Source organism: Lithobates pipiens, unplaced genomic scaffold (assembly GCF_037356315.1).
Source record: "Lithobates pipiens isolate NorthernLeopardFrog02 unplaced genomic scaffold, aLitPip1_a1.2 Scaffold_22, whole genome shotgun sequence".
Taxonomy (NCBI): domain Eukaryota; kingdom Metazoa; phylum Chordata; class Amphibia; order Anura; family Ranidae; genus Lithobates; species Lithobates pipiens.
This window is the reverse complement of record NW_027507784.1, coordinates 180,236,641-180,256,150: the sequence shown is the minus strand read 5'-3', so window position 1 is coordinate 180,256,150 and position 19,510 is coordinate 180,236,641. Positions and strand designations below refer to the sequence as shown.

Here is a 19,510-nt window from a genome sequence, read left to right as displayed (position 1 = left end):
CATTGGCTGTCATCCCAGAAGAAAGCCTCTTCTAAAAATGATGCACAAGAAAGGCTAAGGACATGGATTACTGGAGCAATGTCTTGTGGTCTGATGAGACCAAGATAAACTTTTTGGGTTCGGATGGTGTCAAACGTGTGTGGTGGCAACCCAGGTGAGGAGTACAAAGACAAGTGTGTCTTGTCTACAGTTAAGCATGGTGGGAGTGTCAATGGTCTGGGGCTGCATGAGTGCTGCCAGCACTAGGGAGCTACAGTTCATTGAGGGAACCATGAATGCCAACATGTACTGTGACATACTGGGCCGCAGGGCAGTATTCCAAAACGATAATGACCCCAAACACATCTCCAAGACAACCACTGCCTTGTTAAAGAAGCTAAGGGTAAAGGCAATGGACTGGCCAAGCGTATCTCCAGAACTAAATCCCTTTGAACATATGTGGGGCATCCTCAAACGGAAGGTGGAGGACGCAAGGTCTCTAACATCCACCAACTCTGTGATGTCGTCATGGAGGAGTGGAAGAGGACTCCAGTGGCAACCTGTGAAGCTCTGGTGAACTCCATGCCCAAGAGGGTTAAGGCAGTGCTGAAAAATAATGGTGGCCACACAAAATATTGACACTTTGGGCCCAATTTGGAGATTTTCACTTAGGGGTGTACTCACTTTTGTTGCCAGTGGTTTAGACATTAATGGCTGTTGGTTGAGTTGTTTTGAGGGGACAGCAAATTTACACTGTTATACAAGCTGTACACTCACTATTTTACATTGTAGCAAAGTGTCATTTCTTCAGTGTTGTCACATGACAACGTCATCTATGACGAAACGCATCTGGGAAGGCACGCAGTGACGCTACCACACCAAACGAGGGAAGGACAGGCTTTTGCAAACTGCCGGCTGGCTTTGCTGTTATTTTAATTGATGCGATCGATACGAGTATTGTTTGTAAGTGTGCTACTTTCTTCTATTATTAAAAAGTTAAAAGCAGTTTCACACTATGGGCAGTCTATTTTCCCTTTGAGCAATTAATAGAGCTCTTGAACCTGGGGAGTATTTGAGTAATGTTTCATTGCAAGGTCCAGATCCAATGTGCAGTTCAGTGAGAACATACTTCAGGCCACCAAGGGTTTTGTTTATATGCTCACTACACATCGCCATCTGGTAAGTGCATTACTATTCTGTTGGTCGGGCATGTTTTTTCACCTTGCACAGTATATATGAAGACACTGTGTTGTTTCAGTCTGGACTATTGATCTCTATTTCTTCATGTTGCAATTTGTATGTGAAGTCACTGTGGTGCATAAACCAGGACTTTTATTGTGGACTTTTCCAATACCATATGGGTGTCTATCTCATATTTCTTACGTGTCTGACGACTATGGTAACAAGAAGTCCATGCTTGCACAGAAGCCTGAATTGCCAGCACAGCAGTAAGCTCTACTGCTAGTCCTGTCGACATGCCCAATAGCAGGGAGGGTAGGTTCCTACCATTCACCATAGCCTTCTGCAAAGTAACCCAGAGACGTTCAGATGGGTTATCAATCTAAGCATCTAATTGGGATCTGAACTGATTCCTAAATATCCGTTTGTTTCGCATTGAATCAATCAGGTCAGTAGTCTCCATCCTGCAAGGAGGAGAGCTTCTGGCATCAATTGACATCAAGGATGCATACGTGCATGTGGCCATTTTTCCTGCACATCAGAAATTTCTAAGTTTTCAGGTCGAAAAACTCAATTTTCAGTACGTAGCTTTGCAGTTCGGACTAGCCACTGCACCCCGGGTGTTCACAAAAGTTCTAGCCCCTCCTCTGGCCAGACTAAGGGCACATGGTATAACAGTTATTGCATACCTAGACGACCTGCTCTTGGAAAGGTCAGTAGCCCGCTTAGACAAAAGCATGGTCACCACAGTCAACTACCTGGAAAGCCTAGGTTGGGTTATCAATGTAGAGAAATCTTCCTTAAAACCATTAAGAAGGCTAGAATACTTAGGTCTGATCATAGATACAGACCAGAAGAGAGTATTTTTTCCACAGGCAAAGATCAGCGTCATAAAGGAGCTGGTCCTGGTCGTCAGAGCAAAGAAAGACCCTCGTATTCGCCTTTGCATGAGGTTGTTAGGGAAGATGGTGGCTTCATTCAAAGCCGTTCCCTATACACAGTTTTAATCGAGACTGCTGCAACACAGTATCCTATCCGCTTGGAATAAAAATGTCCAAGCCTTAGACCTTCCAATGCATCTATCGCCAAGGGTGCGCCAGAGCCCCAGTTGGTGGTGGTTAACCAAGAATCTGCAGAAGGGAAAATCCTTCTTACCACAAGTGTTAACAGATGCCAGCCTCTCCGGTTGGAGAGCAGTCCTGGAGGCGACTGTCCAGGGGAAGTGGTCCAGATCCAAAAGGACCTTGCCCATCAATATGCTAGAGATTTGGGCAGCACGCTTGGCCCTGAGGGCCTGGAGATTCAGATTACAGAATTGACCTGTCAGAATCCAATCCGACAATGCCACGGCAGTGGCCTATATCAATCACAGAGGGGCACAAGAAGTCTTGAGGTAAACCATATCCTAGCTTGGGCAAAAAATCATGTTCCTTGCCTATCGGCAGCCTTCATTCCAGGAATAGAAAATTGGCAGATGGACTACTTGAGTCGCAAGCAGTTGTTCCAGTGGGAATGGTCCCTTCACCCCAATATCTTCCTGGCAATATGCCAGAGATGGGGGATCCCGGATGTAGGCCTATTTGCGTCCAGGTTCAACAAAAAGATCGACAATTTTGTGTCAAGGACAAGGGATCCTCTAGCATGAGGGAGAGATGCCTTGGTGACTCCTTGGGATCAGTTTTCACTGATTTAAGCATTTCCTCCTATTCTGCTTCTCAAGCAGGAAAGAAAGTATGTGGTTCTTGTGGCCCAGAAGATCTTGGTATGCAGAGATCATAAAGATGGCAGTAGGGGACCCATGGACCCTTCCACCACGTCCAGACCTGCTCTCGCAGGGTCCGATATTCCAACCTACCTTACAAGCGCTAAAATTAATGGTTTGGCTATTGAAACCCACATTCTGAGGAAGCGTGGGCTGTCAGGATCAGTTGTATCTACTTTGATTAATGCAAGAAAGCTGGCCTCCAGAGTCATATATTATAGAATCTGGAAGGCATATGTTTCCTGGTGTGAATCCAGGGGTTGGCATCCCAGAAAATATGTCATAGGTAGAATCCCTGCCTTTCTACAAATAGGGTTAGAGATGAAGCTGGCTTTGAGTGCTATCAAAGGCCAGGTCTCAGCCTTATTGGTATTGTTTCAACGACCACTTGCTTCGCATTCTTTGGTCCATAATTTTTTACAGGGAGTAACTTGGCTTAAACCACCGGTTAAACCACCCCTGAACCCTTGGGACTTGAATTTAGTTCTGTCGGTATTACAGAAACAGCCTTTTTGAGCCAATACGACATATTCCCTTGGTCTTTTTGACAAGGAAGCTAGTTTTTCTGGTAGCCATATCTTCTGCAAGAAGGGTATCAGAGTTGGCTGCTCTTTCTTGTAAAGAGACATATTTAATTATTCACAAGGATAGGGTAATATTGCGACCTCATCATAACTTTCTACCAAAGGTAATGTCAGGTTTTCATCCAAACCAGGATAAATGTTCTACCTTCATTTTTTTCCAGAACCCTGTTCTACGGAGGAAAAGTCGCTTCATTCGCTGGATGTAGTTAGAGTAGTCAAAGTCTACTTAAAAGTGACTGCTCATATTCGAAAAACAAATGTTTTGTTTGTGCTGCCTGAAGGTCCTAGGAAACGACAAGCAGCAGCGAAGTCTACTATATCCAAGTGGATTCGGCAAGTAATTGTTCAAGCTTATGGTTTGAAGAGGAAGATTCCACCTTTTTAAATCAAAGCACACTCCACCAGGGCTGTTAGTGCTTCGGGCAGTGTATCTATCACCATGCCTCCATGGCTCAAATCTGCAAGGCTGTAACTTGGTCATCAGTCCATACATTCACTAGATTCTATCAGGTGGATGTAAAAAGGCATGAGGATATCGCCTTTGGGCTCAGTGTGCTGCGGGCTGCAGTATAGGTCCTCTTGTCTGATGGCTTACTGTTTTTTGTTTGGGTCTCCCTCCCTTAAGATAACATTGCTCTGGGACATCCCATACAGTTATTACTATCTGTGTCCCGTGATGTACGATAAAGAAAATAGGATTTTTATAACAGCTTACCTGTAAAATTATTTTCTTGGAGTAAATCACGGGACACAGAGGTCCTTCCCGCTTTGGTTACACGTGTATTGCTTGGTTACAAAACTGAGGTAAACCCAGTAATGGGAGGGGTGTGCCAGTGTCCATCACCTAAAGGTGGCCTATATAGCCATATAGTTATTACTATGGCTCTGTGTCCCATTATGTACTCCAAGAAAAGGATTTTACAGGTAAGCTGTTATAAAAATCCTATTTTTTGACCAATACTTCTAAAAAAAAAAAAGTGAATATCGGCTATGGGCCCCACCAATAATCGGTCAATTCCTAAGACATACATTATTCAATTGAAAAAAAGATTGGAGAAGAAACTGCGCTACAGCGTATATTATATAAATGATCTTGTGAAGATTAAGTGAAAGCTGCAATTCTATTCTGTACCAAAAATACAAACATAAGGAAAAAAATGTGAACTGCGCTAACCTGTGCTAAATCAATAAATTAGTTAAAGAATTACCTTACCAATTGGGGTCAAACTCCCCCCGCCAACTGTGATTATCCTGAAAAAAACCACAACGTGATTGCAGAAAGGTGTTTGTACATCCCAAAATTACACCATATGTGAAAACTGGAAATAGACACAAATCAATTGTCTGAATATCACAAATGCTAAATAGATCCTAACCCAAAATGTAATGGTGCAAAATTATACTGTAAATATGTCCAGATTACTCCGAACCTGTAAACAAAAAGGCACATAAATGGAAGCACATACTAAAGTCCTACAAAATAAAGTTCAACAGAAGATATATGCACCACTTGTGACTATAGATGTGAAAAAATTAAAGTAAAAGTCCATCCACAAGAATCTTCTAATGTTGTGAGCCGTGTAGAATCCACCACCACCTATATGACAATTGGCTCCTTTCCGGAACATTTGGACCCCAAAGGGTCAAAATTGGCCCATAAGAGTTATGGCAGCTTCTCCAACAATCACATTCCTCCACTGTTATAGAGGGTCTCCACTACATGCACCAACAGTGACTGGCCTCCAAATAGCTCTCCAATTAATAAAGACTCCTTGGTGTCCATATATAAAAAACAAGAATGGCTCCAAATAGTATAAAAACCCAATTTAATATGGTTAAAAATAAGAATACACACTTACAAGCATGAAGAAAAAGCAGGCCTTAAGTGGGTTGTGCCGGCCGGACGCACACCATTACAAACCCGTCCTCCCTAGATCGTATACACAAACCACGAGGTGACGTCAGCGTGTCGCTCCGCCCTACGCATTTCGTAATAGGTTACATTGTCCAGGGGCATGGGCAGCGCGCCACGTCACTTCTATTTATATCATTACTATCTGCCCAAACCTCGATCTGCAGCTTAGCCAAGTCTCGCTCTGGATTCACAGTCATCGCGGAAGTTGATCCCGGAGTCTCGCACTCACGAGATCCAACGCAATCATCTACCCAGGCCTCGCTTTACCGCTTAGCCAAGCCTCGCTCTAGATACACAATCGTCGTGGAAGTTATTCTCGGAATCTCGCACTTGTGAGATCCACCGCGATCGTCAGCTATACAACGGATATGGGCGATGTGTATTACATAAAAAGAACAACCTAAAATTATATCATACATACATTAAAATATTCGGCATGAAATAACATATCTATCCTACCATAAGGCCGAAAACACCACCGGAAGTGGCCTTCCTTTATACAGTCACAAACATACTCCTCCACGGTGATAATTCGGAATTCGACCACCGGAAGTGGAACGAATGTCAATCCTAGGGACAGCTATATTCTACCGGAAATGGCCCATTCACCAACCGGAAGGAAAATATATACATAAACATCCCCAGAGAAGTCTACACAAACATCTGGCTCAGAAAGAAAGAAAAACTCTCCTGCGCAATAGATCTAGATATATGCCCCATATCAAATGTGCACACACCTACATCCAAATAAAAAAATTCTTATGGAGATTGAAAATTCTATAGAAAACAAAATCATAAGGAGCATAAGAACCCTATGGGGTTTTGTAATATGTATATACTGTTCCCCAGACCTGCTCAATTAAAATAATAATTAAAATAAAGCCCCCCAGTTTGGCCAACCTGTTCGTGGCTAAATGGGAGGAGGATGTCATCGATGCCCCCAGGAGGCCCGAGGTGGTCTTGTGGGCTAGATATATCAGTGACGTCCTCCTATGGGACGGCACTGAACCTGATCTACATGCCTTTATGGCAATATTGAATGAAAATGATAGAGGTATTAAGTTTAATTTTGAGGCAAGCCTTGAGGAGATTAATTTCCTTGATCTGAACATTAAAGTGGTTAATGAAAAATTTATAACATCCACCTTTTTTAAGACAACAGAGAGAAACTCATTCATCCCCTTAGACATTTGTCATTTTGAGCCGTGGTTGAAGGCAGTTCCTTTGGAAAAGTTTATGCGGCTTAGACGCAACTGCACCGAAGTTGAAACATTTGACAATCAAGTAGCCCTACTCTCCGGCAGGTTTGCTGAGAAGGGATATGACCCTGCAGTACTTTCTGAAGCAGCGGAGACCGCTCAGGACAAAGATAGATCATTATTATTAACAGATAGGCAATCGAATAGGACGAATAGTCAAGCAGTCTTACCATTTATCACTACTTTTTCGGTACAACGGGAGCCTGATTCAGAGACACTGGCATCTGTTGACCAGTGATCAGGTTCTTGGTGCAGTGTTGCCAGAAAAGCCGCGGGTGTTTTTTAAAGGAGCGTCCTCGTTAGGTAGCAGAATTGCCCCCAGTGTGCAAGATCCACCCAAGGTCAACAGGTGTTTCTTTCAAAACCTGACAGGTTATTATAGGTGTAAAAATTGCCAATCGTGTACCCTAAATGTTAACAAGGGAACAAAAAGTTGTAATTTTATGTCTACTAGTACTCGGAAAACGTATGAAGTTGAACCCTTTATTGCTTGCTCTTCAGAGGCAGTGGTTTATCTCATCCAGTGCCCTTGCGGCCTACAATATGTAGGGAGGACCAAAAGGGCACTTAGGGTCAGACTAAATGAACATATTGGTAACATCAGGCGGGGTTTTGATAAACATTCAGTCTCAAGGCACTATGACCAGGTACATAACAGAGACCCTTCCAACACATTGTATATGGGTATTGATAAATATAAACCACATTGGAGGGAGGATCATTAGTGAGGGAAATATCTCGCTTAGAAATGGCCCGGATTTATAGACTTAAGACGTATGTTCCACATGGTTTGAACATGGATACGGACGTTGACGCCTTTATTAACAACTCATAATAGGTGGCGCATTGTGGTGTTAATTTCCTTTCTTTAGTTGGGATGGGATGTGGATGATAATGTTTAACCATGTGAGTCTGATGCCATTTCATTATGATATACTGTATTCTGATGTGCTGGGATCACGACAAGTATGCGGGGGACTGTTTTACAGATTAAGTTAACTTTAGTCTCTGCCGCTTGGTCACCCTTTCGGGAACAGTTGGCATGGAGGAAGGATATACCTATGAGGGGAAATGATTCTAATATAGCTATCTAGATCCATTCTCTCTTTGTCTATAAAGGACATAAGAATATTAAGTGTTTTTTATATTCATTTTTTTTTGGGGGGGGGGGGTTTATATAACTTGAGTTTTGAAAACATGGTCCTAAAAGTTATGAAATTTACTATATAAGGAGAGTTGGAAATAATGCAATTTTATTCATTGATCTCCTTTTTATTTGGCTGTGGTTTTGCAATTTTCCATACTGCCAAATATTTATATTTTGGGGTTATTTTTTAGTTGCCATGGTTTATTTTAATTGAGCAGGTCTGGGGAACACTATATACATATTACAAAACCCCATAGGGTCCTTATGATTTAGTTTTCTATATAATTTTCAATCTCCATAAGAATTTTTTTTTATTTGGCTGTAGGTATGTACATTTGATATGGGGCATATATCTTGATCTATTGCACAGGAGAGTTTTTCTTTCTTTTTGAGCCAGATGTTTGTGTAGACTTCTCTGGGGATGTTTATGTATATATTTTCCTTCCGGTTGGTGAATGGGCCATTTCCAGTAGAATATGGCTGTCCCTGGGATTGACATTCGTTCCATTTCCGGTGGTCGAATTCCGAATTATCACCGTGGAGGAGTATGTTTGTGGCTATATAAAGGAAGGCCACTTCCGGTGGTGTTTTCGGCGTTATGGTAGGATAGATATAAAAGTTATTTTATGCCAAACATTTTAATGTATGTATGATATAATTTTAGGTTGTTCTTTTAATGTAATAAACGTCGCCCATATCTGTTGTATAGCTGAGGATTGAGTGCGAGATTCCGAGACTAACTTCCGCAAAAATTGTGTATCTAGAGCAAGGCTTGGCTAAGTGGTAAAGTGAGGCTTTGGTAGATGATCGCGGTGGCTCTTGCGAGTGCGAGACTCCGGGATCAACTTCCGCGATGACTGTGAATTCAGAGCAAGGCTTGGCTAAGCGGCAGAGCGAGGTTTGGGCAGATAGTAATGATATAAATAGAGGTGACGTGGTGCACCGCCCGTGCCCCTGGACAACATAACCTATTACGAAACGCATAGGGCGGAGCGACACGCTGACGTCACCTCGTGGTTTGTGTATATGATCTAGGGAGGACGGGTTTGTGATGGTGTGTGTCCGGCCAGCACAACCCACTTAAGGCCTGCTTTTTCTTCATGCTTGTGTGTATTCTTATTTTTAACAATATTAAATTGGGGTTTTTACACTATTTTGAGCCATTGTTTTTTATATAGGGACACCCACCCATGAGTTTTTATTAATTGGAGAGCTATTCGGTGGCCAGTCACTGTTGGTGCATGCAGTGGAGACCATCTATAACAGTGGAGAAGCTGCCATAACTCTTATGGGCCAATTTTGACCCTTTGGGGTCCGAATGTTCCGGCAAGGAGCCAATTCTCATATAGGTGGTGGTGGATTCTACACGGCTCACAACATTAGAAGATTCTGGTGGATGGACTTTTACTCTTTCACATTTATAGTCACAAGTGGTGCATATATCTTCTGTTGGACTTTATTTTGTAGGACTTTAGTAAGTGTTGCCATTTATGTGCCTTTTTGTTTACAGGTTCGGAGTAATCTGGACATATTTACAGTATAATTTTGCACCATTACATTTTGGGTTAGGATCTATTTAGTATTTGTGATATTCAGACAATTGATTTGTGTCTATTTCCAGTTTTCACATATGGTGTAATTTTGGGGTGTACAAACACCTTTCTGCAATCACTTCGTGGTTTTTCAGGATAGTCACGGTTGGCGGGGGGGGGGGGGGAGTTTGACCCCAATTGGTAAGGTCGTTCTTTAACCAATTTAGCACAGGTTAGCGCAGTTCACATTTTTTCTTTATACATTATGCAATTGTCTTGCACAATTTTCCTTTAGATTTACCAAAATCATAATATGAGGTCAAACCTAAACACTTTCAATGTGTATGCAATCAGGCAAGCCCTTGCACTACATAGTTAAAGATAAATCTAAAGGAAATTGAAGAAAATTGTATGATTTATGGCCAGCTTTAGGCAGGGATACCAAAGCATCAAAATAAAGCTCTAGTGTCTAAAAAAAAAAAAAAAAAAAAAAAAGGATAAAAAATGTTTTTGAATAGAGTGTTGCACGGCTGAGTAGCATTGAAAACTTAACTGGACGGGTAATGATGGGGTATATACAGGCTAGCACTCAAGTGGTTAATAAGCTTGGGGAATTATGTCTGCTGTCCTTGTGGTGGCAGGATATGGTTTGAAGTTATTATGTTCCGTAGACATATTGGTGCTAGTGGTAATCTTATGACTGTGGTTTATGTACATTGCCGTTATACAGCAACCTTTTCTTCAACAGTGTGTCAGCATACTAAAATAAAATTCCTAATGATTACTGTGCAGATATTCAGAGTGTGAAACAAAAAAATTAATCCACTGTTTTTGCATGGATTTTTCAATTCAAACAAAGCTGACAATGGTAGGGATCATGTCTGTCACGGAAAAGAACTTCAAACATTTGGCTTCAACATTGCTTTATTATGCATTAAAAAGCAACACTAGAATAAATGAAATAAATACAATTTTGCACTGTTATCATTTGCATTTCAAACATAAATTAATGTCATTTGAACAATACATTCAGCACTGTCTAGACCCTTCATTAAAATTAGATTTGCGATACAATTACAAACATGTAATACAAATAAAAATAAAATAGGAATTGAATAAATAACAAAGACCAGTGTTTTTTCCCCATTTGTGAACGAATCATACTATTACTGCAAATGAGGTATCATTAAATTCTATATCAATTTAATACAGCAACATACATAAGGAGAGCAGTGCTCGACCATGCAGACTGTCAGAGCTGGATTACTGGTGCTCAGGCTGGGGGAACATAACACCCTACAGGTTGTCTATCCAATATAAAGACAACAGCAACTCAGAAACATCCAAAAGTGTAAATACTTTATTGGCTACATGATCAAATCCAATGAATAGGCAGGATTATGCATTTCAACCAATATAGGCTCTCTAGCTGAAATGTGTTAGCCTGCCTTTCCATTGGATTTTTTCATGTAGTCGATAAATGATTAAATTTTTTGGGATAATACAGAGCAGTTGGCTTCTTTTAGTTAAATATAAATTCAATACCAGTCCTACCAGATAACTATAGCAATAAATTATAGTATGTAATCACCTGTATGTGAAACGGATTGTGTGGAAATGTAAGAGGACAGTATTCACCAACCATTTTAATTTTCGAGTTGAAGCTTTCGTATGCAATATTCATTTGTTTATAACAGTTTATTTTGTTGCCTATACAAACTTTTTTTTATGCATTTAGTATCAGGCAAGTGCTGCTGACGACAGCATTTTATTTCACCTAGGTTACTGAATATGATTTCTAAAAGATCAAACTTTTTTTTTTTAAGAATAAAAGTATTAGTGTAGAGTATACCATACATACAGGGTTTTCATAATTAAGCAGACATTATTAAAGAGAGAATGGTATGTTTTTTGCCGTAGGGTAAGGGCAGTGGTTTATTGCAAAAACCAACGGGGAGTTTTGTGACAGCTACTGACAGAAATATAAAGTGGTGGGATATTGCTCAATCATTGGCTGTAGACATCTCAATGTGTGATTTACTATCCAGACATGAAGCAGCAACCTTTTCAGTGGGGTTTCAGGTATTTTACTGTACATGTATAGTTTTTTTTTATACATTATTAAAGGTTGAACCCACCCAATGCTTTATATATAATATTTTGTTTATGCATAGATGTGGATAGGTTGACTCTATTCATCTTTTTCAGACTTAGTGTCCCATACCCCTTGATATTAAATTCTCCCACCTCCTGCTGTAAATTCATGCCTCAATAAGCAATAAAGTATTCACCAGGGCAAATACCCCACTAGGACCCGGATACTAAGATGGATCGTGATTTAACCTATACCGATTGGAACTAGCAGCTTTGCGTGGATCTACACTTGCTTACACCAGTTTTGGCTGTGATCCTTCTACAAAATTTACATCTTTAACCTTAAAACTCATATGCTTAGACAAACTCAATATGCAGTATATTACATTCAGTTCAGGGCTTTGGATGACTTGTTAAATGATGAAAATGGAGCTAAAGTTAAAGTACAAGCGCATATTCTGCACAAAGGACATATGCTGAGCTTGAAAAGTAGGGGGAACACCGATTCTGATGTATCTTATGATAAACACAAGCATACTTACAAACTGATGTCAGGATATTTCTAAATCATCTTATTTATGATCTCCAGAAGACTAAATTGGTTAAGGCTAAAAAGTTCCTTTACTCTTTTTAAAATTTTACTGTAAGGCGAGTGGTTAACTCCAGAATCAACCACTATTCAGCACATCTTAGTCAACATATGGCACCTCCATCCCCTAAATATGGATTCTTAAAATTGGATAGTTTTGCTAAAAACAGTAACATTTTGCTGGGTTTGTGCATTTCACAATATATGTCTTTTCTTATAAATGTTTTTTTAGGTTTCATAGGTCAAACCTGAATACCGTATATTCTCACTAAAATAAGGGACAGTATAAGTGCATCAACTAAAATACATTCCCCAAATGAACTCTATGTAAAGAATCACACAAATCTTTTTTTTACTTTGGTCATTCTGTCCTCTAACAGCTTGCCAACCACCTCACGCTGATATAAGTCGGCAGAAGGGCTCGTATAGGCAGAATCGCGTACCTGTAAGTTGCCCTTAAAGAGGTGGCCTGCGGCAAGCTCCGTGAGTCGGGTCGCAAGAACGGGGAGATGCTAATGTAATCAAGCATCTCCCCGTTCTGCCTAGTGAGCGTCACTGATCTCTGCTCCGTGTGATCGGAGCAGAGATCAGTGACGTGTCATACACAGCCACGCCCCCCCACAGTTAGAAATTCGCCCCTAGGACACTTAAACCCATACACTGCCACCTAGTGGTTAACCCCTTCACTGTCTGTCATTTACACAGGAATCAGTGCATTTGTATAGCACCGATTGCTGTGTAAATGACAATGGTCCCAAAAATGTGTCAATAATGTCCGATGTGTCCGCCATAATGTCACAGTCATGATAAAAATCGCTGATCGCCATTTAAAACGAAAAAAAATATTAATAAAAATACCATAAAACTATCTCCTATTGTGTAAACGCTATAAGTTTTGCGCAATCCAATCAATCACTTTTTTTGATTTTTTTTACCAAAAATATGTAGAAAAATCTGTATTGGCCTAAACTGAGGAAAAAAATAGTTTAAATATATTTTTGGGGGATATTTATTATAGCAAAAAGTAAAAAAAGAATGCTTTTTTTCAAAATTGTCACTCTTTGTTTATAGTGCAAAGAATAAAAACCGCAGCCAGCATACCACCAAAAAAAGGACGCCAATTTAGTTTGGGTGCAACGTCGCACGACCGCGCAATTGTCAGTTAAAGCGACGCAGTACCGAATCGCAAAAAGTGCTCTGGTCAAGAAAGTAAATTCTTCCAGGGCTGAAGTGGTTAAAAGATTTTTATGTTCACGGTAGTATTTACTTAGAGATATTTGTGGAAAAGTACTTTGACATATTTGGCGCTCTTTGCTACAAGACCATAACAAAGTTGAGTACAGTTCATGATTTTTTAATTTTTTTTTGCTAAATTTTCAGGACAAGCTTTTAGGGGGGTTTGCACCTTTTTTGGCCCAAGCATTACTGATAATCAGTACTGTATCAGTAATTTTTGAACCACAAGAAGGGGGTAGGCCAAAATGTGTCATGGAAAATCAAGACAATTGTGATCCACTCTGATGAATCACAGTTTGCCATTTCTCTTGAATGTGTGCATGGCGATTAGCATATTTGCAAAGAATTATGCAACTATGGAATATTGGTCGCTTGGGTTAATGAACTGCAGAGTTCACAGCAGACCTGATAAATCTGATTATTCATAAAGGATCAGCTTCAATCCTACTTGAGCGGAGAGGAAATGAATCTAATTTATATACCTAGCCACTCAAACTATAGCAAGAGTGTGGCATCAACCAACTTTGAACTTCATGGGAAAGAAACTGCAGATAGTGGGCACTAAGGTCCATACTGAATCACACAAATATGAAATTCCTCAAAATATGGTCTCCTTGACTAAATTACCACCAAAATCACAGTCTTGATCACTTATTCTTGTCTCTTTGATAGATGAGTTGCTTGACATAGAAACTCCTGGATATATCCCCACCATCTCCCCCTTTCCCCCTAGCCTTTTTACCCTTCCTTTGCATATCTCACAATGCAGCACTATTCATTTTCTTTTTATGTTTTCAGCAGCTAAGCATTGGATGAACATGGATTCCTTTTTTCCCGCCTGACAGCACTCCTGCCCCCTCCCTTTTTTTGTTTGCAGGCCATTGCCATTTTTGATCCCTCTCTTGCACACACTCACATGATATCTAAAACCAGTTTTCCAGCCATGTCTAAGCCTGAATCTGCTTTTTGTGCTGTCTTTCAGTCTTATGGTAAATTGCTATATTTTACTTCGTCATTAGTCGACTTTAAATTTCCTTGCCTACCTCAGCTTTGTTTACGCTGTATTTCTTTGTCAACAATCCTAATAAAATCTTTGTAAAACAGAAAGGATCAGCTTCACCCAATTTGACCAGTTCACAAATAGACATTTTTTCCACTTTAACTAGGAGCAATCCCAAGTAGCACATAAATATTGTACAGATACACCCAATTAATAAACTTAAAATGTGGAGATTGGGGGGTCTCCAGCCATGTGGTCAACAGTGGTTGTACCCCTTGCTTTCTTGTTGCTGGATCTAATACTATATAACACAAAGTCTGGCAGTCAAAGTGCTTGAATACATCTACTGTTTTTCTGTATAGTACCTGAAAACCTGTGGCACAGATATAAACTTCAGCAAGAAAACTGGTGCTTCGGCCTCATCTCTCCCACTCCCAGAATCCACACCAGCATTCACCAAATTAATCTCTCAGTGGTGGACAGTGGGGCATTTGCCCCTCAGGCCAGTACTAATAAATGATGCTGAGCTTGTGGCCCCGAGTGGAGATTATCTGCTGGGTGTTATAGAACTACCTGTCCCCCATTCAGACCTGGAAGCAGAGTGAAAGCTTCCGGTACCAACTTCCTTCCAGCAAAAAAAAGAAAAAGAAAAAAAGTACCTGCAAGTCAGGCAACCTGCACATCTTAAATGTCCTATTCATGCCCTACTTCCACACTGTCTGCCATAACACCTAAGCATTGTATAGTGTACTATCTTGTGATAGGTTTGTCTACTCTAGTTTTTATTTAGGTAATCACCAACATTTTTGTTTACACGCTGAACAAAATCTTAAACTATACCATTTTGTCTGTTTCAGGATTCAGATTCCAATAATTTTGGTTACCCTAGTTTGGAAAGAATCAAATGATTTAAATCAAAACTGGATTAAAGAAATACAAATCATTTTATTTGATCACCATGTGCACAGCCATCACTTAAGCCTTTCAATTCTGTTACAACAGCAGGATGTGATTGGTGATTGTAGGCAATATAGACAGCCCTAATTTAGTAAACATCAATGAGAATAATTTTCTAAAGTAGACAGAATGGATAACTGGGTATTAAAGCGGACATTTTTTAAAATAAAAAATGCTAAATTATAAACTACTCCTTTCATTTTAATACTTTTTGTGAATATTTTTGTTGCAGAAGATACATATTGTTTTGTAGTAAACCGATTCAGTATTGTGTTAATTTTCAACATTTTACTGGCAGTAATGCTCCTTTTCTTCAGTACCTATGGAATGTTATCACATACTAAACAACTGGTAAACTCACAACAGGGAGCATTTCCAATTATAGGTGAAAGCAGAAAGTTTGTATATTTGTAGTACGGCAGTGGTAAAATTCCTTTCAATAGTAAATTATACATTTCCTTTAAATTACAGTATATCTAAAGCCATTTTTTTTAAAGTAGAAAGGGATTTTAGTAATTTTGTTACAAGGAATCAATAACTGGTGATCAGCAATTACATAAGCATTTTAAGGAAATAACTCCAAACTTGAAAAGAACCTTTGGCAGGTCTTTGGTAGCACAAACAACCTATATTATAATCCTATGTGTACATTTACAGTTATGTAATTATGTATAGTAAAAAAATCCATATTTTACTGGTTGGGTTACAGAAACCTGTAAAGCAACATGTTAAGGCTTACTCTACTTTGCACAACATCTTTTCATTGCCTTAAAGTGGTTCTAAAGGGTCAAGATTTTTTTTATCCTAATGCATTCTATGCATTAAGGTAAAAAAACTTTTGGGTGCAGCTCCCCCCCTCCTTTATACTTACCTGAGCCCCAACTCAATCCAGCAATGTGCATGATAGCAGAGGCTCTCCCGAGTCCCTCTGTTCTCATTGGCTCACACAGCAGCAGGAGCCATTGCTGCTTTCAATCACGAACAGTAATTAAATGAGGAGAGAGCAGGAGGCAGGGCTGAGCCTCGCTGTGTGTGTGTGAATGGACACAGAGCATGGCCCATGAGTGAGCCTGCTTGGGTGCCCCCATAGCAAGAGGCTTGCTATTGGGGGCCCCAAAAGGAAGAGGATTGGGGCTGCTCTGTGCTAAACCATTACCTTTAATTTAATATATTTGTCGTACAGCTGTTTCTATTAAAGCTCTGAAGGTTTTTGGACTGCATCATTAAAATGTCGCTTATTTTTTGCCTCTATTCTGTACATACAACCATACATTTCTGCCATAAAAGTTATTTATCATTGCTACTCTATGATACACAAGACTGGATTCTAGGCATCAGGTTTAAGCAGGACTGAGATTCTAAGGCTATGGTCAGACAGGCACTTTATACATTTTTCAAGTCAGAATTTGCCATAGATTGTTTAAAATCTTTTTCATTTACTAGCAAGGTATCAGCATTTAGCAAGTTCTATAAAAGTTGCTGTATCATCTTCACGCCAATAACAAATGAGAAGCCTCATGGTCCCATCACATACAGAAACACGGACAGACTGAAATCAAGCTCGAACATATTACTGAAAAATGTTCAATATGGTCTCTAGCGCTAACCATACACAACCTAAGTGCAAGAAATGTGACTAATGAAAGCATGACTTGCATCAACCAGGCCATACAGACATGTGGTAAAGATTGCCTTAAAATTTTATGAATTTTAATAAATTTAAATACATTTTTTTTTTATACATTTTTCATGAATCAAGAAAAGGTTGAAAATGCTAATCCACAGGAAACAGATGGGTTGGGCATCTCCACTTTCCATTTATTTCATTAACTTCAAACTAAAAGTATTGAGCAATGATATATTGCTATTTTGTGCTAAATGCTGGTCTAAAGTACTATATAATAATTATTAGCTAAGATCAAGAGAACGGTTTTACTATTAGTTGTGTTGTACATTATAGCAAGTTAGACATATATATTTTATGTCTTTTTACATAGAATGTGTAATTTGTTATCCATATTCTGCCCCCACCCCCAACAAATTCACTCATACAATATAACACATTATGCAAGTGTTACTTTGATCGTTGGTGAAAACAAATTCAAATCGCAAAAAAAAATTAACACAAGAGATCATAGACTTAAGTGGAGTGTCTTTTTACCACAAAAATGAAAAAATAAATATAATGCTTATCAAATGGCTTTACAGTGCATTTTAAAAGAGATGCAGCATACTTGTTCCTAAGCAACTTAACAGTGCAAACTGATTAGTGTTACAGGAAACACTAAAAGCTGAAGGGCAACTTTCTGCAGAGAAACCATAAGAAAAGAGCACAATTCTGTAAGAGATACAGCTAGGTAGAGATCTATAAAGCAACATAAACATAATATTGCAGCAATAATTTATATACAGCATGTGCTATGTAGTAACACAGCAGCCAACATTTTAAATAAATTCCCAGGTATATGGTACTTGTTAGTTGTTCCATCCAAACAACTATAGCTTACCATCAAGGTTTTACTTTGGAGCCATATAATGCCCTTTTATAAATACTAAATCACACTAGCACAGGTCCACGTTTCCGATGGTTGTTAAATAATTTACTCTAGATCTTTAAACATAAAGCTTAGAGCACAACAAATACAGTTATCATTATCCAGACATCTTCAGTTCAATTAATCAGCATTAGCTGTAAAAGACATTCCAAGTGCCAAACTTCAAACCTTTAAAATCCAAGTCAGCTGCTGAAAACTAGAATTTTGGTTGTATGTTAAGTGAACTGTATTGTGCATTTGGTATTCTGTTCAGGCTGGGCTCACACTAGTGTGAATTGGATGCAGCTTTCTCCACATCCAATTCGCATTACAGGGGAATGTGACTAGCCCTCTATGGAGCCGGTTCACATATCTCCATTGTGGCTGTGGAGCGGCTTGCACAGGAGTCCCGTGCGTCTTTGGCCCTGCTTCAGGGCTGAATTCATGCAAAAATGTGTCCCTGAAACGGAGAACAGGGATGCACCAAACCCCTGCTGCAAGCCGCATCTGTCGGCAGTGCGAGTCCTAAGATTCATAAGAACATTTTTTCCTTGGCGGTTTGCTAGGAACGGACACTTTCATGTTTTCTTTTTTACCATATAGCTCACCTTGAAACGATACAAACCACCATACACGTCACACACCAAACAAGAAACAGTTACACACCTTACGCTGAAATCACAAAATACATGTGATAATCGCACATAAAACTACAATGTTGAAAGGACATCACAAGATAAATAAGACATTTTCAAGAGAACGTAGCAAGATGACCCTTCAGTGGAAAAGATATATTGTTACCAACTTTAGATGGTTTATTCAGACAGAGAAGGGACTCTTTCTCCCACTAATGGATTTTACAGCCTATGTTAATATACTTGTGACTAGGTATGTGATAAAAAAAGGCCGTACACATTTCACCTTATTTTTCTGTGGACTTGTTAGCAAGTATTTCTAAAACATCACTTCACAAAATTCACAGTAAAAGGAAAGCACATTTATGCAGCATAAAGTCACCCACTGATGCCAAGGAAATAAATCAGGCAGCTTCTCCTTGGCAGCTCTAGGGGATAATAAAGAGGCTATGCCTTTGTTGCTTTTCTTTAAAATTTCATCCTGAGGATCCAACAAGTAAAATAACACTGAAAGATAGTCTTCATTTAAAATATACATCACTATAAGATAAAAAATACACACACTTTATAGGATTCTACAACATGTGCAAATATGTCATCTTTGTCATCAAATCTTATAGCAACCCATCCAGGTTCTTTTGTACAGTCTGCTCTTCCTTTTCAGTATCTGGTTGCGCCAGAGGTTTATAATTGTTTTGGTATTCTTGAAGGATTGTAACGACATCATGGTGTCCAAAGTGCATAGCTTCATCCATAGGAGTGTTATTCCATCTGCAAAAGGAAACATAGGGTTGTTTTTCCATTGCCTAACATTTGCCAATAGCTTGCCACTCACAGACAGGGGCTACATGTATCTTAATGAGTAATAATGGACAGGTAAAGGGCACAACAAGATGCTAGGACATGGAGCAAATGTATAGGACGCAAGACCCAGGAATGAACCGTGCAGTGGTTCTTTGAGTTCATTTAAACTGGACTACACTGTGTGTGTATCAAAGTTGGCATATTAGTAGAACTATCTGTTCACAGATGCGGCTTTATCCATTTGATCGATGTTAAGTGAATGGGCACACTAATTGCAAACAGGATGACACTGCGATACAGCCTT

The 19,510-nt window shown here is 39.5% G+C and overlaps 1 protein-coding gene across 1 annotated transcript in view; it reads right to left on the bottom strand.

The window, feature by feature from the left end:
- Positions 1-10,263: 10,263 nt before the first annotated feature.
- The window catches only part of LOC143924400 (glutaminase kidney isoform, mitochondrial-like), a 196,691-nt gene continuing 187,444 nt past the window's right edge, over positions 10,264-19,510 (bottom strand). Inside the window, exon 18 of the mRNA XM_077448697.1 lies at positions 10,264-19,173. Within this exon, the coding sequence (XP_077304823.1) occupies positions 19,017-19,173 (157 nt within the window). The 3' untranslated portion in view covers positions 10,264-19,016. The remainder of the gene's footprint in view (positions 19,174-19,510) is intronic.